Below are 18,766 nucleotides of genomic sequence, written 5' to 3'. Positions count from 1 at the left end.
GCGTATGTTCTCACTGATAGTGGGAGCTAAGCTGTAGGTATGCATGGTCAGACAGAGTGACAATGGGCATTGGAAACTCAGAAGAGGAGGTGGGGCATAGGAGTGAAAAATTATCTATTGGGTACAATATACATGATTTAGATAGTGGCTACACTAAAAGTTCATATGAAAAAGTGCTCAAGTGCCTCAGTAACAATCAGAGAATTGCAACTTAAAACCACAATGAGATACCACCTTACTCCTGTCAGAATGGCCATTACTAAAAATAGATGTTGGTGTGGATGTACAATTTAACCATTGTATCTATTGAAATTTCAAAAAAATCCTACCTGGCCGAAGGCCTCATTTAAAGTCTATCATAGTAAAAGAAATTTTCTGTGGTTGGCACAATAGGAAAAATACGCTCTGACCTTAGAATACTTAGTATGGGTCTGCTCTAAGTCTGGCGATTTAATTTACAGTCTCTGCTAATAATGCTAATCGAGTCAACAGTGTGGGCCATGGAGCCAGTTGGACAGGCTGCAAGGACAATCGCCAAAGGGCCATGACTGATGACTTGAGGTCTTGCAGAAATTGTGTTAGAACCTCTGCAAATCCACCTTCATTTTTTATTTGTTCTTCCAGCCATTGAGAAACCTTTTCCTTGTTCCTTTATTTTGAAATTTAGTAATATATTTCCCTCCACATCAAAGAGTCTCATTTTTTTAAACCTCTCAAGGCATTCTGTAGACCTGAAGTAACATTGTGAAAATAAAGGTGGCTAGTCTACAGAGTCAACAGAAACTTAACTTGATGTCTTGGCGGAGACGTAGATGACATAGGGAGGGGCAGGCAGCAGGAGGAGAAAGCATTAGGAGTTGATTATTTGTGCTAAAATATTTCCATGTGTACCTGACTGATTTTCATACTGAAAAAAAAAAATAAACTTTCCATGGAATTATTCTAGAAGTGTGAAATTCAGGTGGTTGTGCTACAGATAGCCCAGCCGATAGTGTAGAGGGCTGCCTATGCTTTGTGAATGGTAGATAAACAGTGATCATTTCCTATTAAGTGGAATTCAAACCAAGAAAGAGTTGATGCTTATTTGACATCATTTTAAAAATTTTAGGTTGGAAAGAGAACATTTTTCATTAGATGAGCTAATGATGGAAAAGAAAGTAGAAGTGTGTGGACTTCTAAGCTCAGTTTCTTAAAAGGTAGTTTCCACAACTAGCTGAGACCAAACCACTTCTGAATTAAAGAGCATCATTTTATTGGCAACTCATTTTATTACTCAGCTGCCCTTTTGGCCTTCATAGTGTTTACAGGGGAGTGAAAAATAAGCTGATGATTATACATCAGGGTGTGTTCTATACACCAAGAGAGACATGTTCAAGGAACATCATGGGGGGGATGCAGCTTTCCAGTTGACTGCAAGACTTGGGCTTGGATCCTGGCTCTTAAAACACATGTGTAACCTTGGGCAAACCCTGAGAAACCAGCACTCAACACTTACTAAAGAAAGTCAAGTAAGGCAGCTCACAAGGAACTTAATAGGAGAGGCAGACAAATGATTAAGAACAAAGAATGGTGTTTGCTGTGGCCAAAGAATGTACAGGGTGTTATGGGAATAACAGAGAAGTCAGCAGGTTACATGGCAGAGATGTGAGTTTGAGGGTGTAGGGACAGAGATTGCAGCCTGAAGCCAGGACCTACAAGTTCATGTGTGCATGTTCTGGGCTTAGACAATGGATTATAGACATGAAGAGTGAAGGAAATACTTTAACATAGGAAGGCCAACTTTTCATATTAGAATTTTAGGTAGAGCAATTGATCTGGGCCATGTGGGGAAGGAATGGAGCAGATGAGACTTGCCTGAGGGAAGTTGGCAAGTCGTCAGGGGCTCCTGGTGAGAAAGGATACGGTAGGCAGAGAGCGTGCCAGGTGAAACTGAGCTGTTCAGGTTTCCCAGGACTCTCCTGGATGTAGCTCTAAGAGTCTCATTTCCCAGTTTGCATGGACTACCATGGTTTTAAGAACACTGCAAGTCCCATGTCCCAGGAAACCCTTCAGTCCCAAGCAAAGCAGAATGTTTGATCACCCCATCTGAGGCTCTGACAGTAAGGGTGAAATGGATAGGAACATTAATCCAAGGGACATTTAGAAAGTAAACTCGCTAAGATGCACAGTGTATTGGATGTTAGGAGGGAAGATAGTAATAAGCTTTGTAGTGCGGTTGATGGAGACGCCAGGTGTAGCATCTTCCCAGGGAGGTTAAATCACTGCCTTATGTGTTAGATCACTGGCTTTTCCCTCTACAGTCCCAGCCAATCATGCATCTTTGCTACATGTTCATCATGGCAGTGTCCTCTCTTAATTCTAGATTTTTAATTGACTTGCAATTTGGATTTAAAAGATACTAATACAAGGCAATCTTTTAGTGGCTCTAAAAGCTTTGCCTTGTATTTTTATTGCCTCAGTGCAGTAACATGGAAATGTGTAGAAAGATCCAGGCCATGGCCCGGTGAGATTGAGACAATCTGTTTATCCAGCATAAATGTATTGGTGTTTGTAATTTTTTAGGTTGTAAAGACAGGAATAAATGTTACAATCTGGTCCCCAAAACAGTCCATTAATTTTGACATTAATGCCTCATGACCTCTGGATGCTGGCTAGATTTGGTTCTCTAAACATGTCAAAAATAAACAAATTTCAGGCTACCATTCTTATGAAATAAATTTTAAATGATGCCATTTGGGAAAAAATAAAAACGGGAGAAATAAGAGCATCTAGTCAGTTCATTTTAAAATATTCAACTAGCTATTTGATATTTATGTTGTTTTTCCAATTTCTGGATGGTGGCTAACATTCTTTGATTCTTTTCCAAACCAGCCTGATTGTGCAAGCCACAGATAAAGGGACGCCCAGGCTGTCTGACACAACCGTAATCAAAATACAGGTGACTGATATAAATGACAATGCCCCAGCTTTTCTCTCTTCTGAAGCAGTGGAAATTGCAGAAAGTAAGTATGGCAATTTGGAATGGTAGTCTTGATTAACTTGAATATCATTTACCATTTCTTTTCAGCCAGATACTGTGTTAAATACGAGCACAAAAGTCATGCAAGCTAGATGATTTTTATCTTCTTTTTACAGAATAGAAAATGGGTGGTCCTAAGTTAAATACACATGGCAAAAAAGTCGCTGTATTTTGCTGTGTATGGTATGCACCCACATTTTTGGCCCAAACTTCAGGGAAAAAAAATCTTTTGTTTAAATTTTTTAATTTGACATTTTACATGTTTATATTTAGGTACTTGGGGTGTTTTCTTTTCTATTATAAAGGAATTTTGTAAAACTATCAGCTAGATTACCAGCTCCCACCAAAAGTGTACAAAGATAAATAAATCATTCTTCATTGTAAGTTCGTTGCAAGTTCAACAAAACCGATTACCATATTCCATGGTATTATTTTGTCTACGAATATTGTTATTGATTTCTAGAGTCACACTTTTAACACATAAGCACAAATTTAAAAAAATTTAAAAACATTTATATAGATACGGAATTAATACCATGCATGTATGGTACACAACCTTATTTTTTCCTCAGATATTTGGGCAAAGACGTGTGCATTCACATGGCAAAGTACAGTGGATGTGAAAGCTGGGATTTGCATTCCGATCAGTGGGAGGCCAACTGGCCATGCATTCCTCACAACATCTGTTTATGTGCAGTTTTGAAATGAAATCTATAAAGAAGCATATTTTCTTGACTATGATAATCTCTTCTTTCTGAGATGCAGTAATGTTCACACCTCTGTCCATCTTTGCAGAACACAAATAACAAATAATAAATGAATTGAATTAATTGCACGTTGGCTGCACAAAGTCATCATTTTCCCCCAGAATAATCTAAACGTCAATATTTGTACCAAACCAGTGGTGGATGTTAAGATGCATGATTTCAAGTGTATCTGAAATCTTCAGAGAAATCTTCACTGATGCATCTTCGTTGTTTGTATCTCTGGGTTATTCCATAACTCTGTTGTCTGTGAACCCAAGCTGTCCATGATCAGTGGCTTCACTGGTAAAACTCAGCCCACCTCTTTACAGTTGAAGTGAAAATGCTGGTGGCCTCCTTACCTCTCTCCTTTCACTTAAATACCAAGCTCATTCTAAAAAATGTTTTCACTATTTCATTATAGTCACTTTCCAAACAAATTATCACAACCTCTCACAGAGAGATACACACCAGACATCTCTACTACTACTATTAGACTATAATGTTATAGTCTACAAATAAAACAGTTCTCCATTTTTGCCCCTCACATATTTACCATATTGTCATTTGACTTTATTGAGGCATTCTTTTTAAGCACATACATTCGTGTTAAAAAATACAGCAAAGTGCCCAGTATTAATATAACACAAGAACAAGCTGCATACATCAAAACATACCGAATGGGGTAAAGTGTGCATGGTGAATGTTCAAGCTGAACATTGAAACTGAAAATTATGACTCAGATACAGTGGGACCGTTCTGAGTATTTTGACATGTCCTTTCCACCTGTGCCGTACCTATAAGCTTAAAAACAAAGTCCCTTGCGTGAACAGTTTAGTCTGGAGAATACCTGTGTTGCATGACGTACATCATCTATTTTATGATTTTTTTTATTAATGATATTAAAGATTTATTTTCATGGGTAGTACTTTGTGTACTTTTTCTTTTATAGTCTTCTTTAATTTCAAGAGCCAGATTTAAGAGAAAGAAGCAGAGTATATACCATTCCAAAAGAAATAATTTTGCAAAACTAAATACAAGGATATAAGTATCTAGTTCTAACTTTAATACCCCAATACTTTCATTTACCTCTGGCCTACTTTTCAAAATTTTATCTTTTGCGTTATCATTCTGAGTAACAGCCTTCTTCCCATTCACATCCCCATGAATATATGACTTGGATACAGAAATTTTTCAGTACAAATAAGTGGTTTAGAATGTTTCTTGGTCCCGAAATTGTGTTGTAAGCATATTATGAAAAAACGTAACATAAAAATTAAATATACCCTACATCCTCAATTCCCTACTCAGCAGTGAATTTTCACATTTATTGAGCTTATAAATTCTTCAGAGTTTTTGTTCAGTCCATAATGAGCTTTGTATGAGAAATCAAGCCAAGAAAGAGAAAATTGCGTTGGACTTAGAATAAAAATGCTTGGATTGGATTATTAAAGAATTGTATCTCCGAGGATGAATTTTAATGGAGACTGACATTGCTCATGACTATTGCAGATTTTTTGCCTGGTGTAATCGTGACTCAGGTGTCAGTTCATGATATGGATTTGAATCCAGCTTTCATCTTCAGTTTCACCCCAGTGGGAAATCCTGGAACCAAATTCACTATTGATCGGAACACTGGGGTAGTGATGTTGGTGGAAACATTGGATTTTGAAGAAGTTGCTGAATATGAGCTGCAAATCCGAGTTTCTGATTCAGTGCACCACACCGTGGGGGCACTCTTAGTGTGTGTGCTGGATGTTAATGATAACCCACCAGTCTTTTCTCAAGATGTCTATCAGGTAAAGTGCTTGAAAAGAAGCTGAAGCCATAGCTGCAACTAGAAAGCATTGGGAAAAGTATAAGCCTTCCATCGTGGATTACTACCTACTAAATTAGGTAGACAGGTATTCCCTGTCCTTACTGTGTAAATTAGCACTGGAGGTTTTATATTTAATATCATGGAGGTTCTAAGTACAAGTGGAAATGAATGCCTCATTCAATTCAGTTTTATTGAATTTTTTATTTTTCTTAGTTTTTAGGAGTTGGAATCCGGTTATTAATAACAGTTGGAACTTGCCAAATATTTTCTAAGCCACAGATAAGATCATTTATATTATCTGTAGTCAATTTGGGAAAATTCTTTCTTTTCTAGGAATATTTTTAGAATGTATTGATTGACATTTTACAGAAAATAAAATCACAAAAAACTGCAAAGTGGAAACTTTAATTTTCAGAGCTTAGTACTTATAAAAGTAAGAAAAATGATAGCATTTTTGAAGTGGCTGGAAAAGGACCCCAGGATAGTTGACTGCAGCAAATAAAAAGTTAAGTCTGAGGAAACTAACCTAAGCAGTGATCCTCTGTGAAGGCGTGCTTGGATTATGCAAGGTATATAATGTAATAATCTATGTTAGTGACTGAATTAACTACTTTCTGCCATATGAAAACAAAAGGAAAATTTCTCACAATAAAAATCAAAAGTGTTGGAAATTTTTTTTTGTTTTTTTTTGTTTCCCTGAATTTAGACTATTGACTGTTTCTTTTTCTGAATTAGACTATGAACACAAAGGGAGGCGGGAGGGGGAAAGAGGAGGAGGAACAGGGATTGGTCTCACCTACCAGATCCACTTTAAGGGTATACGGCACACCTCTTGGGGAAGGGCCACAACTACAACTTGGACTTTACCTAACAAATGCAAACAATGTAACCTAATTGTCTGCACCCTCATATTAGTCTGAAAAAATTTTTTAAAGTATGAATCAAAAAATCCTATAAATTAATGTATCCAAGAAAGGTTGTATTGTATGGTTTTCATATCATGATAAATATAATGACCTCATGTCATGACACTGTTCACGAACAGATCCTCAGTAGTCTTTCAGCACAGTGTCTTTTCTTCTCTTTTTCCCTCAGGTCACAGTTCCTGAATCAGTACCTGTGGGGTATTCAGTGCTGACTGTGTCAGCCACAGACGTAGAAAACAGTGAGAACATTTCCTACAGAATCCAATCCTCTTCTAAGGCATTCTCCATCGATCCTATGAATGGTGAGTAATTTTTAGTAGCATTAATGCATGTAGGGTTGGGGTACAGCTGTAGTCCCCAACCTTTTTGGCAGCAGGGACTGCTTTCATGGAAAACAGGTTTTCCACAGACAGAATTGGAGGTAGGGGTAGCATTTGATTCTATTAAGAAGCATGTAACTTAGACCCCTCACATATGCAGTTTATGGTGGGGTTCAGTTCCTATGAGAATCTAATGCCACCGCTAATATGATGGGAGGCAGAGCTCAGGTGGTGATGTGAGTGAAGGGAGTGGGAACGGCTGTAAATACAGATGAAGATTCACCGGCTGGCCTGTCGCTCACTTCCTGCTGTGTGTCCCGGTTCCTAACAGGCCACAGATGGGTATGCAGAGGTTCAGGATGGAAACCTAAAATAATTCCCTACAAATGCTTCTAAAAGAGTCCCCCACCTCTGCCTGCTGGAATTATAAGCACTGCTTTCATATATATATATATATATATATTTTTTTTTTTTTTTTTTTCAAGTCAAATGCTGCAGTAGCAAACCTCAGTGTTCTGTTGTTTTTTTTTCCCTTCTCCATTTTCTCAGAGCCTGGAAAGCAAAAGAAATTGTTTAGATTTCTGGTAATTGCTCACAAATTCAGAGAATCCCAGTATAATAAATGCCCAGTTCATCTGCACAACCAAACACAGTTCAGGCAATTATCCCAGGCCTCCACAGGAACCAAAGTGATGTCAAAGGGATTAATTTAGTACTGAGGACTTCATGTTACTCAAGTTTGAGGCTTTTGTCCCAAGCCAAATACAAAAAAAAAAATGTCAGTGACATCATCATCCATACTATAAAAACAAGAATGATTGAAAAAGGAAAACTATTCAAGCATGTCTACTAAGTAAAAACCATTATGGTGTTCTGCTTTATTTGATGCCTTCCAAGGCTTTTGGTCTTTTTATCAGAGAGCAGGACATGTCTGGTTGTTAAATGCAAGTGATTCCAGATTAGAACAGTTAAACAATGTATACAGAAAGCTTAACAGTGAGTGGACATTAAAAGCTAAATTTACTAAAGATGAATGATTAGAAAAACAATGTCCCTGACAGAGCACACTAGAAAAGAGCAGAGCTTGGGACTCATCACACTGTTGTTCCCCATCTCTGCCCACCATTGCATCATTTCACAACTGAGCCGATTTAAAAATTAATCTCAGGATTACGTGAAAGAATAGTTCTGAAATACCAGTATGAAGCTCACAAGGTGTTGTAAAGGGTGAAGTGGTTAAAGTTGCCACATCAACTTTAACTGGGTGAATGACTACTGCCTGTGCATCAGCATGTCAGGCCTTGGGCTCTCCTGTTCTCCTCTGTCTCTCTCTTTCTTTCTCTCTTTGTCTCACTCTCTGTCTTTTTCTGTCTCTGTCCCTCTCTCTCTCTGGTGTCAGATGATGCCAGTTGCTACCCTGGCCACAGCAAATCATAGTGTGCAAGGTCGTCCATCTGAGCACTCAGTCCTTAGCAACACCCTTGCTGGACATGTGTTATCAACACACTTTGCAAGGAGATATTAATTAGAGTACTTTTAAAATGTTAAATGTTATTAGGTCAGTTTAGTTCACGATGGGACGCTAGTTGAAATGTGGCATTTAGATGTCAGCTTCCTGTACTCCTTTTTAGTGACCATACTCAAGACACATTTGTCTAAAAAAAAAAAAAAGACAAATTTGTCTTAGAAAAATGTTGTAGCATTCATTTTTAAAATATATATATATTTCTATATTGAATACAATATACTTTATTAAGCATATTTCATTCTAAGGGGAAAAATTACTTACTGAATTAACCATGAGCTTTAGAAAAGGCATCTCTATAATTAAGCAATGGTTGTAATTCTGTGTTCCGTAAATACTGCTTTCATTTGGCCTTCATGTCAGCAGTATTTCCAAAATAAATACCTTTATGCCAAAGTATCTACCTCTATACATGTGCTTCTGGGTAGTGGAATGGGATCTAAATTTTACAAACAAGAATATATTTTTTTTAAAATGGTAATGGAGAAGGGGGGAGTGGAGAGAGGGAAGGAAGGAGGGGGTGGGGGTCACGGTGTGTGACACAGGTCTTGGGGGCAGGACACAGTTATAAGAGGGACTTTACCTAAAAAATGCAAGCAGTGTAACCCAGATCTTTGTACCCTCAATGATTCCCCAACAATAAAAAAAATGTAAAAATTAAGTAAAAACATGGTAATGGAATAGCTTACTATATAAAAATAAAATTCAGAGAAATTTGTGGCAAACGCGATCTCAAGCAGCACATGTATTTTGTAGAGTGAATGCCGTGAATCTCACTTCTGGATCGTAAGTGTTATAAAAATAAAAGTATACTGGAGAAACCTCAAAGCACTCAAGCTAGACCTCCCATTTGATCCTGCAATCCCATTACTGGGCATCTACCCAGAAGGAAAAAAATCCTTTTATCATAAGGACACTTGTACTAGACTGTTCATTGCAGCTCAATTTACAATCGCCAAAATGTGGAAACAGCCTAAATGCCCACCAACCCAGGAATGGATTAACAAGCTGTGGTATATGTATACCATGGAATACTATTCAGCCATTAAAAAAAATGGAGACTTTACATCCTTCGTATTAACCTGGATGGAAGTGGAATACATTATTCTTAGTAAAGCATCACAAGAATGGAGAAGCATGAATCCTATGTACTCAATTTTGATATGAGGACAATTAATGACAATTAAGGTTATGGGGGGGGAACAGAAAGAGGGATGGAGGGATGGGGGGCCTTGGTGTGTGTCACACTTTATGGGAGCAAGACATGATTGCAAGAGGGACTTTACCTAACAATTGCAATCAGTGTAACCTGGCTTATTGTACCCTCAATGAATCCCCAACAATAAAAAATAAATAAATAAATAAATAAAAGTATACTAATTTTGAATTTCTAGTTGAAGTCATTAATTTTGACTTAAATAGCACATCTAACAAAGAGCTAAACACATTAGTAGATAATCAATAAACATTTGCTGACTAAAATGGATCATGAAAGTGAATACTTTAATTCACATCAAAGTGTTATGTCTTGTTTTTCAGGTACAATATTTACTATCACTCCAGTACTGGATAAAATATCAACAATTCAATTGCTAGTCGAAGCCAGTGATGGTGGACTTCCTGACCTAAAGGCTCTTACCTTGGTGGAGATAGAAATACAAGACGTGAACGATCATGCCCCTGAGTTTACAGTAGAATTCTACAATCTCAGCCTGAGGGAAGATACTCCAATTGGAAACACACTTGTCACATTTTCAACCATCGACCATGACTGGACCCGTGAAAACACATATGTGGAATATTCCATCGTCAGTGGTAATTCACAGAACTATTTCCATGTGGAAACTCATTTCATTCATTCAGTACATCCTTATAAGCAAGTCGGTTATCTTGTGCTGCTTCACAGTCTGGACAGAGAAGCAACTGCCCGCCATAAGCTTGTCATTCTGGCGTCTGACCATGGCTACTCTCCCCTGAGTTCCACAACCATCATCTCAATAGAAGTGCTTGATGTCAATGATAATTCACCTAAATTCAGCAGTCTGGACTATTACGCCCACGTCAAGGAAAGCACTCCTCTGGGGAGTCACATCACGGTGGTCTCAGCAGAGGACCATGACGTGGGTTCACATGCAGAAATCTTCTACCACATAACCTCTGGAGATGAGAAGGGACATTTTTACTTAGAAGAAAAGACTGGAGTTCTTTATTTGAGTAAACTTCTGGATTATGAAGAAATAATAAAATTCACTTTAACTGTCCAAGCTTCAGATAAAGAAAAGAAACACTTTTCCTTTGCAGTTGTGTTTGTCAATGTTCTAGATGATAATGACCATGTACCTCAGTTTTTGTTCTCAAGCTTCAACTGTGTTGCTCCAGAAAATCTGCCTGTTTTCTCCACCGTATGTTCTGTAAATGCTTTGGATTTTGATGCAGGTCCTTATGGAGAACTGACCTATTCTATTCTGTCGCCTTGTTTCATCCCTCATGAAATGTCTTCTGATCATGATCTGTTCTTCATTGACCCTTTGACAGGGGACATTCATGCTAAGCAAATCCTTGACTATGAAAATGGCGATAAATACTGCCTCACAGTTCAGGCCAAAGACAGAGGTGGCTCAACTGCCTCCTTAATGGTTTGGGTGGATATTGAAGGGATAGATGAATTTGAACCCATTTTCACTCAAGAACAGTATTTTTTCACCCTCTCAGAAAAGAATAAAGTAAAACAGTTGATTGGCAGAGTGGAAGCCTCAGATGCAGATGCTGGTATTGATGGAATCATTCTTTACTCCCTTGGAACTTCATCTCCATTCTTTTTAGTAAATAAAACTAATGGAAATATTTATTTGATTAGAGCCCTTCCCCCAATAAAAAGTCAAATCAGCAAAGAAGACACCATGGAAATGAAAATAATCGCGCATAGCCCCAAACCAGGCTCCAAGTTTGCATCTTGCAAGGTTTTTGTGAACGTGTCTCTCTCCTCTGAAGGAATGTACGCAGCAGGAACCACAAACAGCTTTTCTGTGAGCCTTACAATCTCCTGTTTAGTGTTTCTGTTACTTGTCTGCATTCTAATTGTGCTCATTTTAAGACATAAACAAAAAGACACCACAAGCAATTATGAGGAGAAGGAAACCTCATCGTCTTTAGATATCAACTTGAGAGTGAGCAGGGATGCCACTGTGCTCAAGGGCTTCCCGAAAACTAACGACTACAATAAAGAAGCAGGACTTGTGGACCTCACGCCTGAATGGCTGAGTTTAATAAGTATCGTGGAGAAGGACTTTGTCAATCTACACAGGCACTCGAACTCCAGTGGCCACTGTTCTGTAGATGGAGAAACTGTGGAAGATAAGGAAATTCGGAGGATAAATGAGCATCCTTACAGAAAGGACTCAGACTCACCTCTGAGTGACCGGGACTCCAGGGTTCCAGATTCGGGAATCCCCAGGGACTCAGACCAGCTTTCCTGCCTGTCTGGGGAAACTGATGTGATGGTCACTGCCGAAACAGCAGAAGCCAACCGAGCATTTGAGGAAGGAGAGCGAGAGGAAGGCTGCAGCACCACCTATGTTCAGAAAAGAGAGACCAGAGAGGGCATCCTGGCTGAGGTCAGAAAAGAGTCTGTCTTTCCTTCAGGTGATCAGGAAACAAGATGTGTGCCTTTTGCAACTCAGATAACCTCTGATCAGGCTGGAAGAGGCAGCTATCACTGGGATTATCTCCTCAGCTGGGAACCCAGATTCCAACCTCTGGCCTCAGTCTTTAATGATATTGCAAAACTAAAGGATGAACATTTACACACGCCTGGCATTCCAAAGGAGAAGAAATCTTTTGTTTTTCCACCCCCTTTGATAACAGCAGTAGCTCAGCCTGGAATTAAAGCAGTTCCCCCGAGAATGCCAGCCGTATCTCCAGGGCAGGTCCTTCAAAAGCACCCACGCTCCCCCATCCCCTACCATCTGGGCTCTCCACCCAAAGCTATGACTCCCAGTTTTTCTCCATCTCTTTCCCTATTGACCATGCGAACTCCTGCTGTGTCTCCACTAGTGTCAGGTGGAGAATTAGTAGGAATACACCTAAGCGGTACATGCTATGAACTTAAAGCAGAAGACGAAGCTCAGATATGAAAACCACCAGGACACCAAGCACTGCTCACCATCGGTTGTGAGTAACTGAACAAAACATTTCCAGGCACGTTCCTCGAGATTGGGTTCATTCTCATCTAAAAGCCTGACTTGGTCAAGGTTTTTAAAACCTGCCCCTTAATGTTTCTAAAATTTCTTCCAGCCTTAATGAGAATTAGTTCCTCTTTTAACCCTAATGTGCTGCTCTCAGGACTCACACGTGTATATGTCAAGCAGTGCGTATTCTGTTATACCTGTTTTCTGTAATGATTAGATTTCCAAAGGACCCAATGAACTTAGCTGACTTGCTGCAAAGTTCATATGGAAACAAAAGTCTAGTGTGCACCTTGGTCACATTGCTGCTGATTACACTGCCGTATTTGAAACAAATTACTAAAAGCTAAATAGGGAATGAATTTAGGGCAGAAAGTAACAGGGGACATCTGGAGGGATGAACTTCAGTTTTAAAATGAAGTCACAGTCTGTGGATCTAACACAGAGATTCACTTCTCCGTTTCCCCACATGCCACTTGTTGAATTTAGCCGTAATTTGAATTTCAGTGTCTTTTGAAGATATAATGAGAGATTATAAATGAAATTTTTCATAGCTCTGTATCAATAGGAAAAAGCAAACTAGATAATTATTCCTGATTAAGTGAACCAGAAATGCATGTTCTTGACAGAGGGCCAGGATTGATGGTCACAATACTTACGTAGTTGGCTGCCACCTGAGATGCATTATTTGGGCCTTCTTTACAAATGGATTGATGACTTTTTTTCAATTCTCTGCCTTGTAAATTCATACTTCAAAGATTTGAAGATTAATTTATAAAAATTATTTTATTTTCTTCTAGATATAGTAACCTTTGGTATAAAACAATATATCCACACAGTGTCAGTTTTTTAGTTTGCGTAGATAAAATTTTGTTATTAGCTAATTATCAATTTCATAGAGTAATTTAGCAATATATTTTTAAATGGGATTTTTTTTAATGTAAATGTTTCTACTATAAAGAATGAATTTCAGAAGTCTTTCTTCCATTTGCTTATGCTCATGTTTAGCTTTAACAGTCATTAGATGGAGGGGCAACCTGGTTGAAACGATTCTGTTCTGTATAGTTACTGTCAGAAATACAGTGGTGTTGTATGGTGCTCATCTATTATGTAACGCTACAGCTTCCTCTCTGGTGAGCCTGAGAACCCATCACAGATTCTTATTCCTTTCAGGAAGGCAGAGTGCATCCTGATGACGATGGTCCAGAAGTCGTCTTCCCATAGTAGGCACCATGGCCAACTCTTAGGGTAACAGTTTAGGAATGCTAATATGAAATACAAAGGGCGTCTGATAGGGTTTTCTTGCTACTTATAGTGGACTTATTTCTGCTTTGGAAGTATGTTCCCCCCTCCATAGGTCTCATCTGTGAAATTATGTGGACAATTTCTCTTTACTGAAAAATATTGCACAGCTTAGTGTTTGATATCTAATACCATTTTGTAGCTAAATAATTCTGTAGCTTCCTATGTTAATGTTATGCATAATATTTCCTTTCTGACTCAGATTGAGAACAAGTGCATAAAATCACTTTACAAATTGTATGAAACATTTCAGGCTTCTGGATAAGCCTGAAATCCTAGGAAAGGTTGTTTAAGTTGGTACACCTTAAAATAGGACTGATACATGTTCCCCCCTTTCTTCACAGTGTCTGGGGAAGATTTCATGAAAACGTATTTAATCATATAAGTGTTCTAATATTTATTATCTCTTTGACTGTTTTCTAAAGAGTGTGTTAAGCATAGGAAGAACTTCTAATACTATTTTTTTGTAATTATACATATATGGACATTTTATGTTACAACAGAATTATTTCTGGAAACTAAGAACATTTTGTTGTTTTTATTTAAACAATGTCTTCATTTACTGATGCTTTAACAAAGTTATCCATCTAACTGATCCCTAAGTTATTTGCCTGTGACTAATTACTCATTCTGGACATGATTGTGCATATTTTCTAACCACTTGAAAAACAGAAGACATGAACTATTTAAAGTTACTTACCAATATTTAGGGGATTTTTAATTGATGACTTCATTAATATTGTAGCCAGTGCCACAATACCACCAGACAACTGCTACAAGTGGAATCGAGGGTAAAAAGGGGAACTTCCTGGTTAAGGGGTCGTAATAAATCATATGTCAGCCCTTTCAACTAGAGTGCTTTTTTCCTAAGTAAACAATATAATTTGTACAGTTTTCCTTCAAGTTTAATATTAACTTGTCTCATATGTTCTGTGTTACTTTGCTGATCTACGCACCAGCTTTCGCACTCTGGAGGGGGTACAGAACTTGTTAGTGGAAAATCATATTAAGCCCCAAATTCATAAGCTATAAAATAAAAGACAGTTGTCTCTTGTGGAATTTTGGCTGCCTGAAATTCTGGACTTTCTTGTTGGCAGCCTTAAAAATACTGGTGTAAATCAGTACCAAATGGATATCAAAATTCCATGTCCTAGTAGTAATCGTTGAATTGGCTTCCAAAACAGATTCCTGGGCAAAGAAAAAGAAAACGCTGTATCTTTAGGGATTCAATCATTTAACTGTTTTTTAAAAATATTAAAATGCACTATGTACTACTGGCTGCCTACATGTATACACATTTAGTCTATAATAAATGTTCAGTTAAGACAGGATTTGTGTTTCTTATCCTGAGAGCCCTTTTTGCTGTGCTTTCTAGAAGTTAGAATTGTGACAATTAATTTTTAATTTTCCATGCAAACATAAACTCTGTTACTTTAGTTTTGGATCGCCATATAACTTAAGTTAAAAAAACCAGATACGACTGGGAATCTGAGATGATGATTTGCTTCAAAGCAATGAAATACATGGAGTTATGGTGGTCAGGGTATTTTTACGTGGTAGAGATACACTTGGGTTTATTTTCATGGCATGTTTTACTTGAGCTCAAAGGTATAGAGCCATCTGTGGTGAGTTGCAGGGAAGATCATTCATTCTGTACAGAAGGGATGGAAGAAGGGAAGGAATGAAGGACAGAAGAGTAAACTGGATTCAGTCTTAAAAAAAAAATAGGTTAGGACACAGTTAGAAACATGCAAGAAGGTAGAAGGGTAAGGACTTGTAAAAAGTAATTTTTAATGTGGGAAGATTTTGCTGAGTCATTGGCCTGTCACAGGCTTCCTCCGTTGAGGAAGGTCTTTTCTCCTCCTCCCTCTGTTCCTCTGTCTCTCCCTCCATTATCTGATAATTTAGATGTATCACGTTGTGAACCTACAGCTAGGTGATGGGGAACTACAATATATGTGACTGTGAAAACTTGCACTGATTGTGTTTTGAGTTTTCTTCTGTTGGTGGGGGTGAATTTTGGAAAGAAATAGAAATGATGACCTTACCTTACTTCCTAATCAACGTAACTTTGGCACTGGGAATGCCATCATTTTAAGTAGTTGACTTTACAACTATAACCAAGTCAGTGAAAGTTTGGAAGGCAGCTGGGACAGAATATGAAATTTTATACTAACTAGTATTTTTTCCTGGTGGCTTGTCCTTTTTTAAAATGGGTGCTCTCTTGGTGAGTGTGATTTCATATTAAAATGCTATACTTTATAAAACTTTAAACCACAGTATAATATACAGGGCATGGTCAATAGTTTATTCTCAAAAATTGTCAATTTTATTTTAATTCTGGTGACAAATTATTTTGATTCTATGTACATCAAAAAAATTTGTCTATTTAGAAATGGAATTATGGCAATCTTAGAAAAATCCAACCCCGAATGGCTGATGTATCAAACTATACCTTTCTCCTATAAATTCAGCACTTGGCTATTTGATGACAATTAGCACTTCCTACTGTTTTGGTTCACATAACTTTACTCATTTCACCCAATACATTTGCTAAACCAAAACTGTGAAGTGAGTAATAGAGAAGCGAAAGGCATGCCAAATAAATAGCAGATGCACAAGTACATCTCTTGAATGAGAAAGCATTATTTTGGTTAGAAAACTAAATAAATGGATTTCACTGTTAGATAGTAAACCCTCAGGGCAAAAGGCTGGTCTCCACTTGTATTACAAGGCACAGATGGTTTTCAGAATGAACGAGTACATGTGTGAATGGGTATGGATGGTGCTAACATGTAGGGGGTGATATGTGGGGCTTGAACCCATGAGGTGAGAATTCTAAAATAGTTCTGGGATTTTAGGCAATCACAGGACAGAGAGAAAGTAAGTGCAAAAAATACTATAGATATATAGATACTATAGAACATCTTAGAAAAGGCCAAAGGACCAGAAAGTCTTTCAGTAATCTGGTGTGTTTTCTCTTTCTTGCTCCCTCCCTCACAATGTACATAGATGTGTCTATCTTATGAGTTTCAGACATTATAGAAACAAGCTATATCTGACATTCAAAGGCATATTGTTGGAGATAGCAACAAGCATGTTGGTTTAATTTAATTTCAGACCCTGTCATGAACCATGACTGACTGCCCTGTGGCAGAATGGCAGAATGAAGTTTCATCAAGTACAAGAATAGAATACAATTCAGTAGATATGCCTAGAATGTTTATATCAAAATATATTAATATTTAAAGTAAAAACACTGTGAGGAATTTGTGAGAGATATTCTGTGTGTGCATATAGTTTGTAGTAAAAGTAACAAGTACAAATTAATTCATAAGTGGATGCGGAGGAATTGGGAGAGGAGATAAACATGAAGTTATTTCTTCTCATATAATTCACAAAAAATTCTCAGGGAAAAAAAAAAAGCTGGTGATATAGGATAGAAAAACAGAGTGATTTAGGTTCTGGCCAGGGCAAAATGGCAACATCAGCGCAGACTTTAATCTTCTCAAATCCCCTTGAAAAGTAGTCAGAGCGGCTAAAATAGTGAAAACAAAAACTCACAGACAACATCTTTAACAAAAACAGATTACAAATTCTAGACTATGGGCCGGCAAGCAAAATCACCAACTACTGGCAGTAACAGAGGGGAGAGAAAAGGGAAATCCAACTTTCTTTGAGAAAACCAGGAATCACCACCAAGTACTCACCTGTTAAAGGAAGTGTCTACCCTTGGAGCAGAAAATTAGCAGGCAGGTCTGAGAATAACTGCCAATGGGAGAAAAGGCTGTACAGAGCAGCCAGTTTGTAGGTGAGCATAAACAGACTAAGTGAAATTCGATTGTTAGGCTGTGCAATTCCCAGAGCTTCCAGAATAGCCAACCAAAGTTCCCTTCTTGAAGATCAGAGCCCCACACTAAGTAAAATCTGCTGAAAGAATTCAAATTTATATAAACAGAAAAAAGAGAGAAATCTTAGATACAAAGGGGAGAAGGAACAAGAGAAATCAGAAGGTGCCAGGGGGCCCTACTGGTAAGTATTTTGCAAAAATAAGAGAAGGGGCCTAAGAGCCATGAATCTAGGAATCTAGGAAAGCTGTTCTCGTTCTGCCACTATGCCTGCATTATAACCTTCTAAAATATAGGAAAACCCATCTCAATTTAAAATGCGAGCAACAGAAAATAATTGCAATTTAAAATAGACTGTAAACAAAAAGACCCATGCTCTGAATGATGTACTACTGGACAGTGAAAACACACTAGAAAAACACAGCCAAAAGGCCAAGGAATGTTTTGCTTAATATTTCAAAACTAGCTAAAGGACATTAAGAAAAGAATAACAGCTACAAAGTTTGCGTGATCACTCAGAAGAGTAATAAAGGAAAAGACTAGCCGTGAGGTAGATACTTTTAAAAAGAAAGCAGAGCTCAAGAAATGAATGAAAATAAAAGAAAAAAAATCAGAGTACTAAACTAGAATGAACCAAAAGTTAATAGGACACCAATGAGAGTCCAGGAAGAGTAATAGAAAATGGAAAGGAAAAAGTGAAAAAAAAATCAAATGGAATTGAAAAATGACAAAAAGACTTAAAAGATCATACACTTAGCAGACTGGGAAAAATGATTCAGTTCATATAAAAATGGAATTCCTAAAGAAGAAAATCCCCCAAGAAATGGAACAGGAAAAAATGTAAAAATCATAATTCAAGAAAACTTGCTAGGCATAACATTTTATTCTGCATTTTGAAAGGATATTTTGTGTAAAATAGTTAACAGCAATGTATTGTAAAAACTGACAGAACTCTAAAGAAAAAAAATTCCTTTGGGTTTTCAGATAAAAATACCAACTTACAAGGTTAAGAACATTAGATTGGCTTACTTTTCAACTGCAGAATTTAGGCCAGAAATCAATCAATAAGTATATTTAAGA

At 37.6% G+C, this 18,766-nt stretch overlaps 1 protein-coding gene across 1 annotated transcript in view; it reads left to right on the top strand.

Annotated features, from left to right (window-relative positions):
• The window catches only part of DCHS2 (dachsous cadherin-related 2), a 257,837-nt gene extending 242,675 nt beyond the window's left edge, over positions 1–15,162 (top strand). Inside the window, exons 19-22 of the mRNA XM_053597835.1 lie at positions 2,872–3,002; positions 5,275–5,561; positions 6,677–6,809; positions 9,892–15,162. Of these exons, the coding sequence (XP_053453810.1) occupies positions 2,872–3,002; positions 5,275–5,561; positions 6,677–6,809; positions 9,892–12,485 (3,145 nt within the window). The 3' untranslated portion in view covers positions 12,486–15,162. The remainder of the gene's footprint in view (positions 1–2,871; positions 3,003–5,274; positions 5,562–6,676; positions 6,810–9,891) is intronic.
• Positions 15,163–18,766: the final 3,604 nt, after the last annotated feature.

Source organism: Nycticebus coucang, chromosome 1 (assembly GCF_027406575.1).
Source record: "Nycticebus coucang isolate mNycCou1 chromosome 1, mNycCou1.pri, whole genome shotgun sequence".
Taxonomy (NCBI): domain Eukaryota; kingdom Metazoa; phylum Chordata; class Mammalia; order Primates; family Lorisidae; genus Nycticebus; species Nycticebus coucang.
Note: the sequence above shows the minus strand (reverse complement) of the source record. Positions and strands in the feature narration are given on the sequence as shown.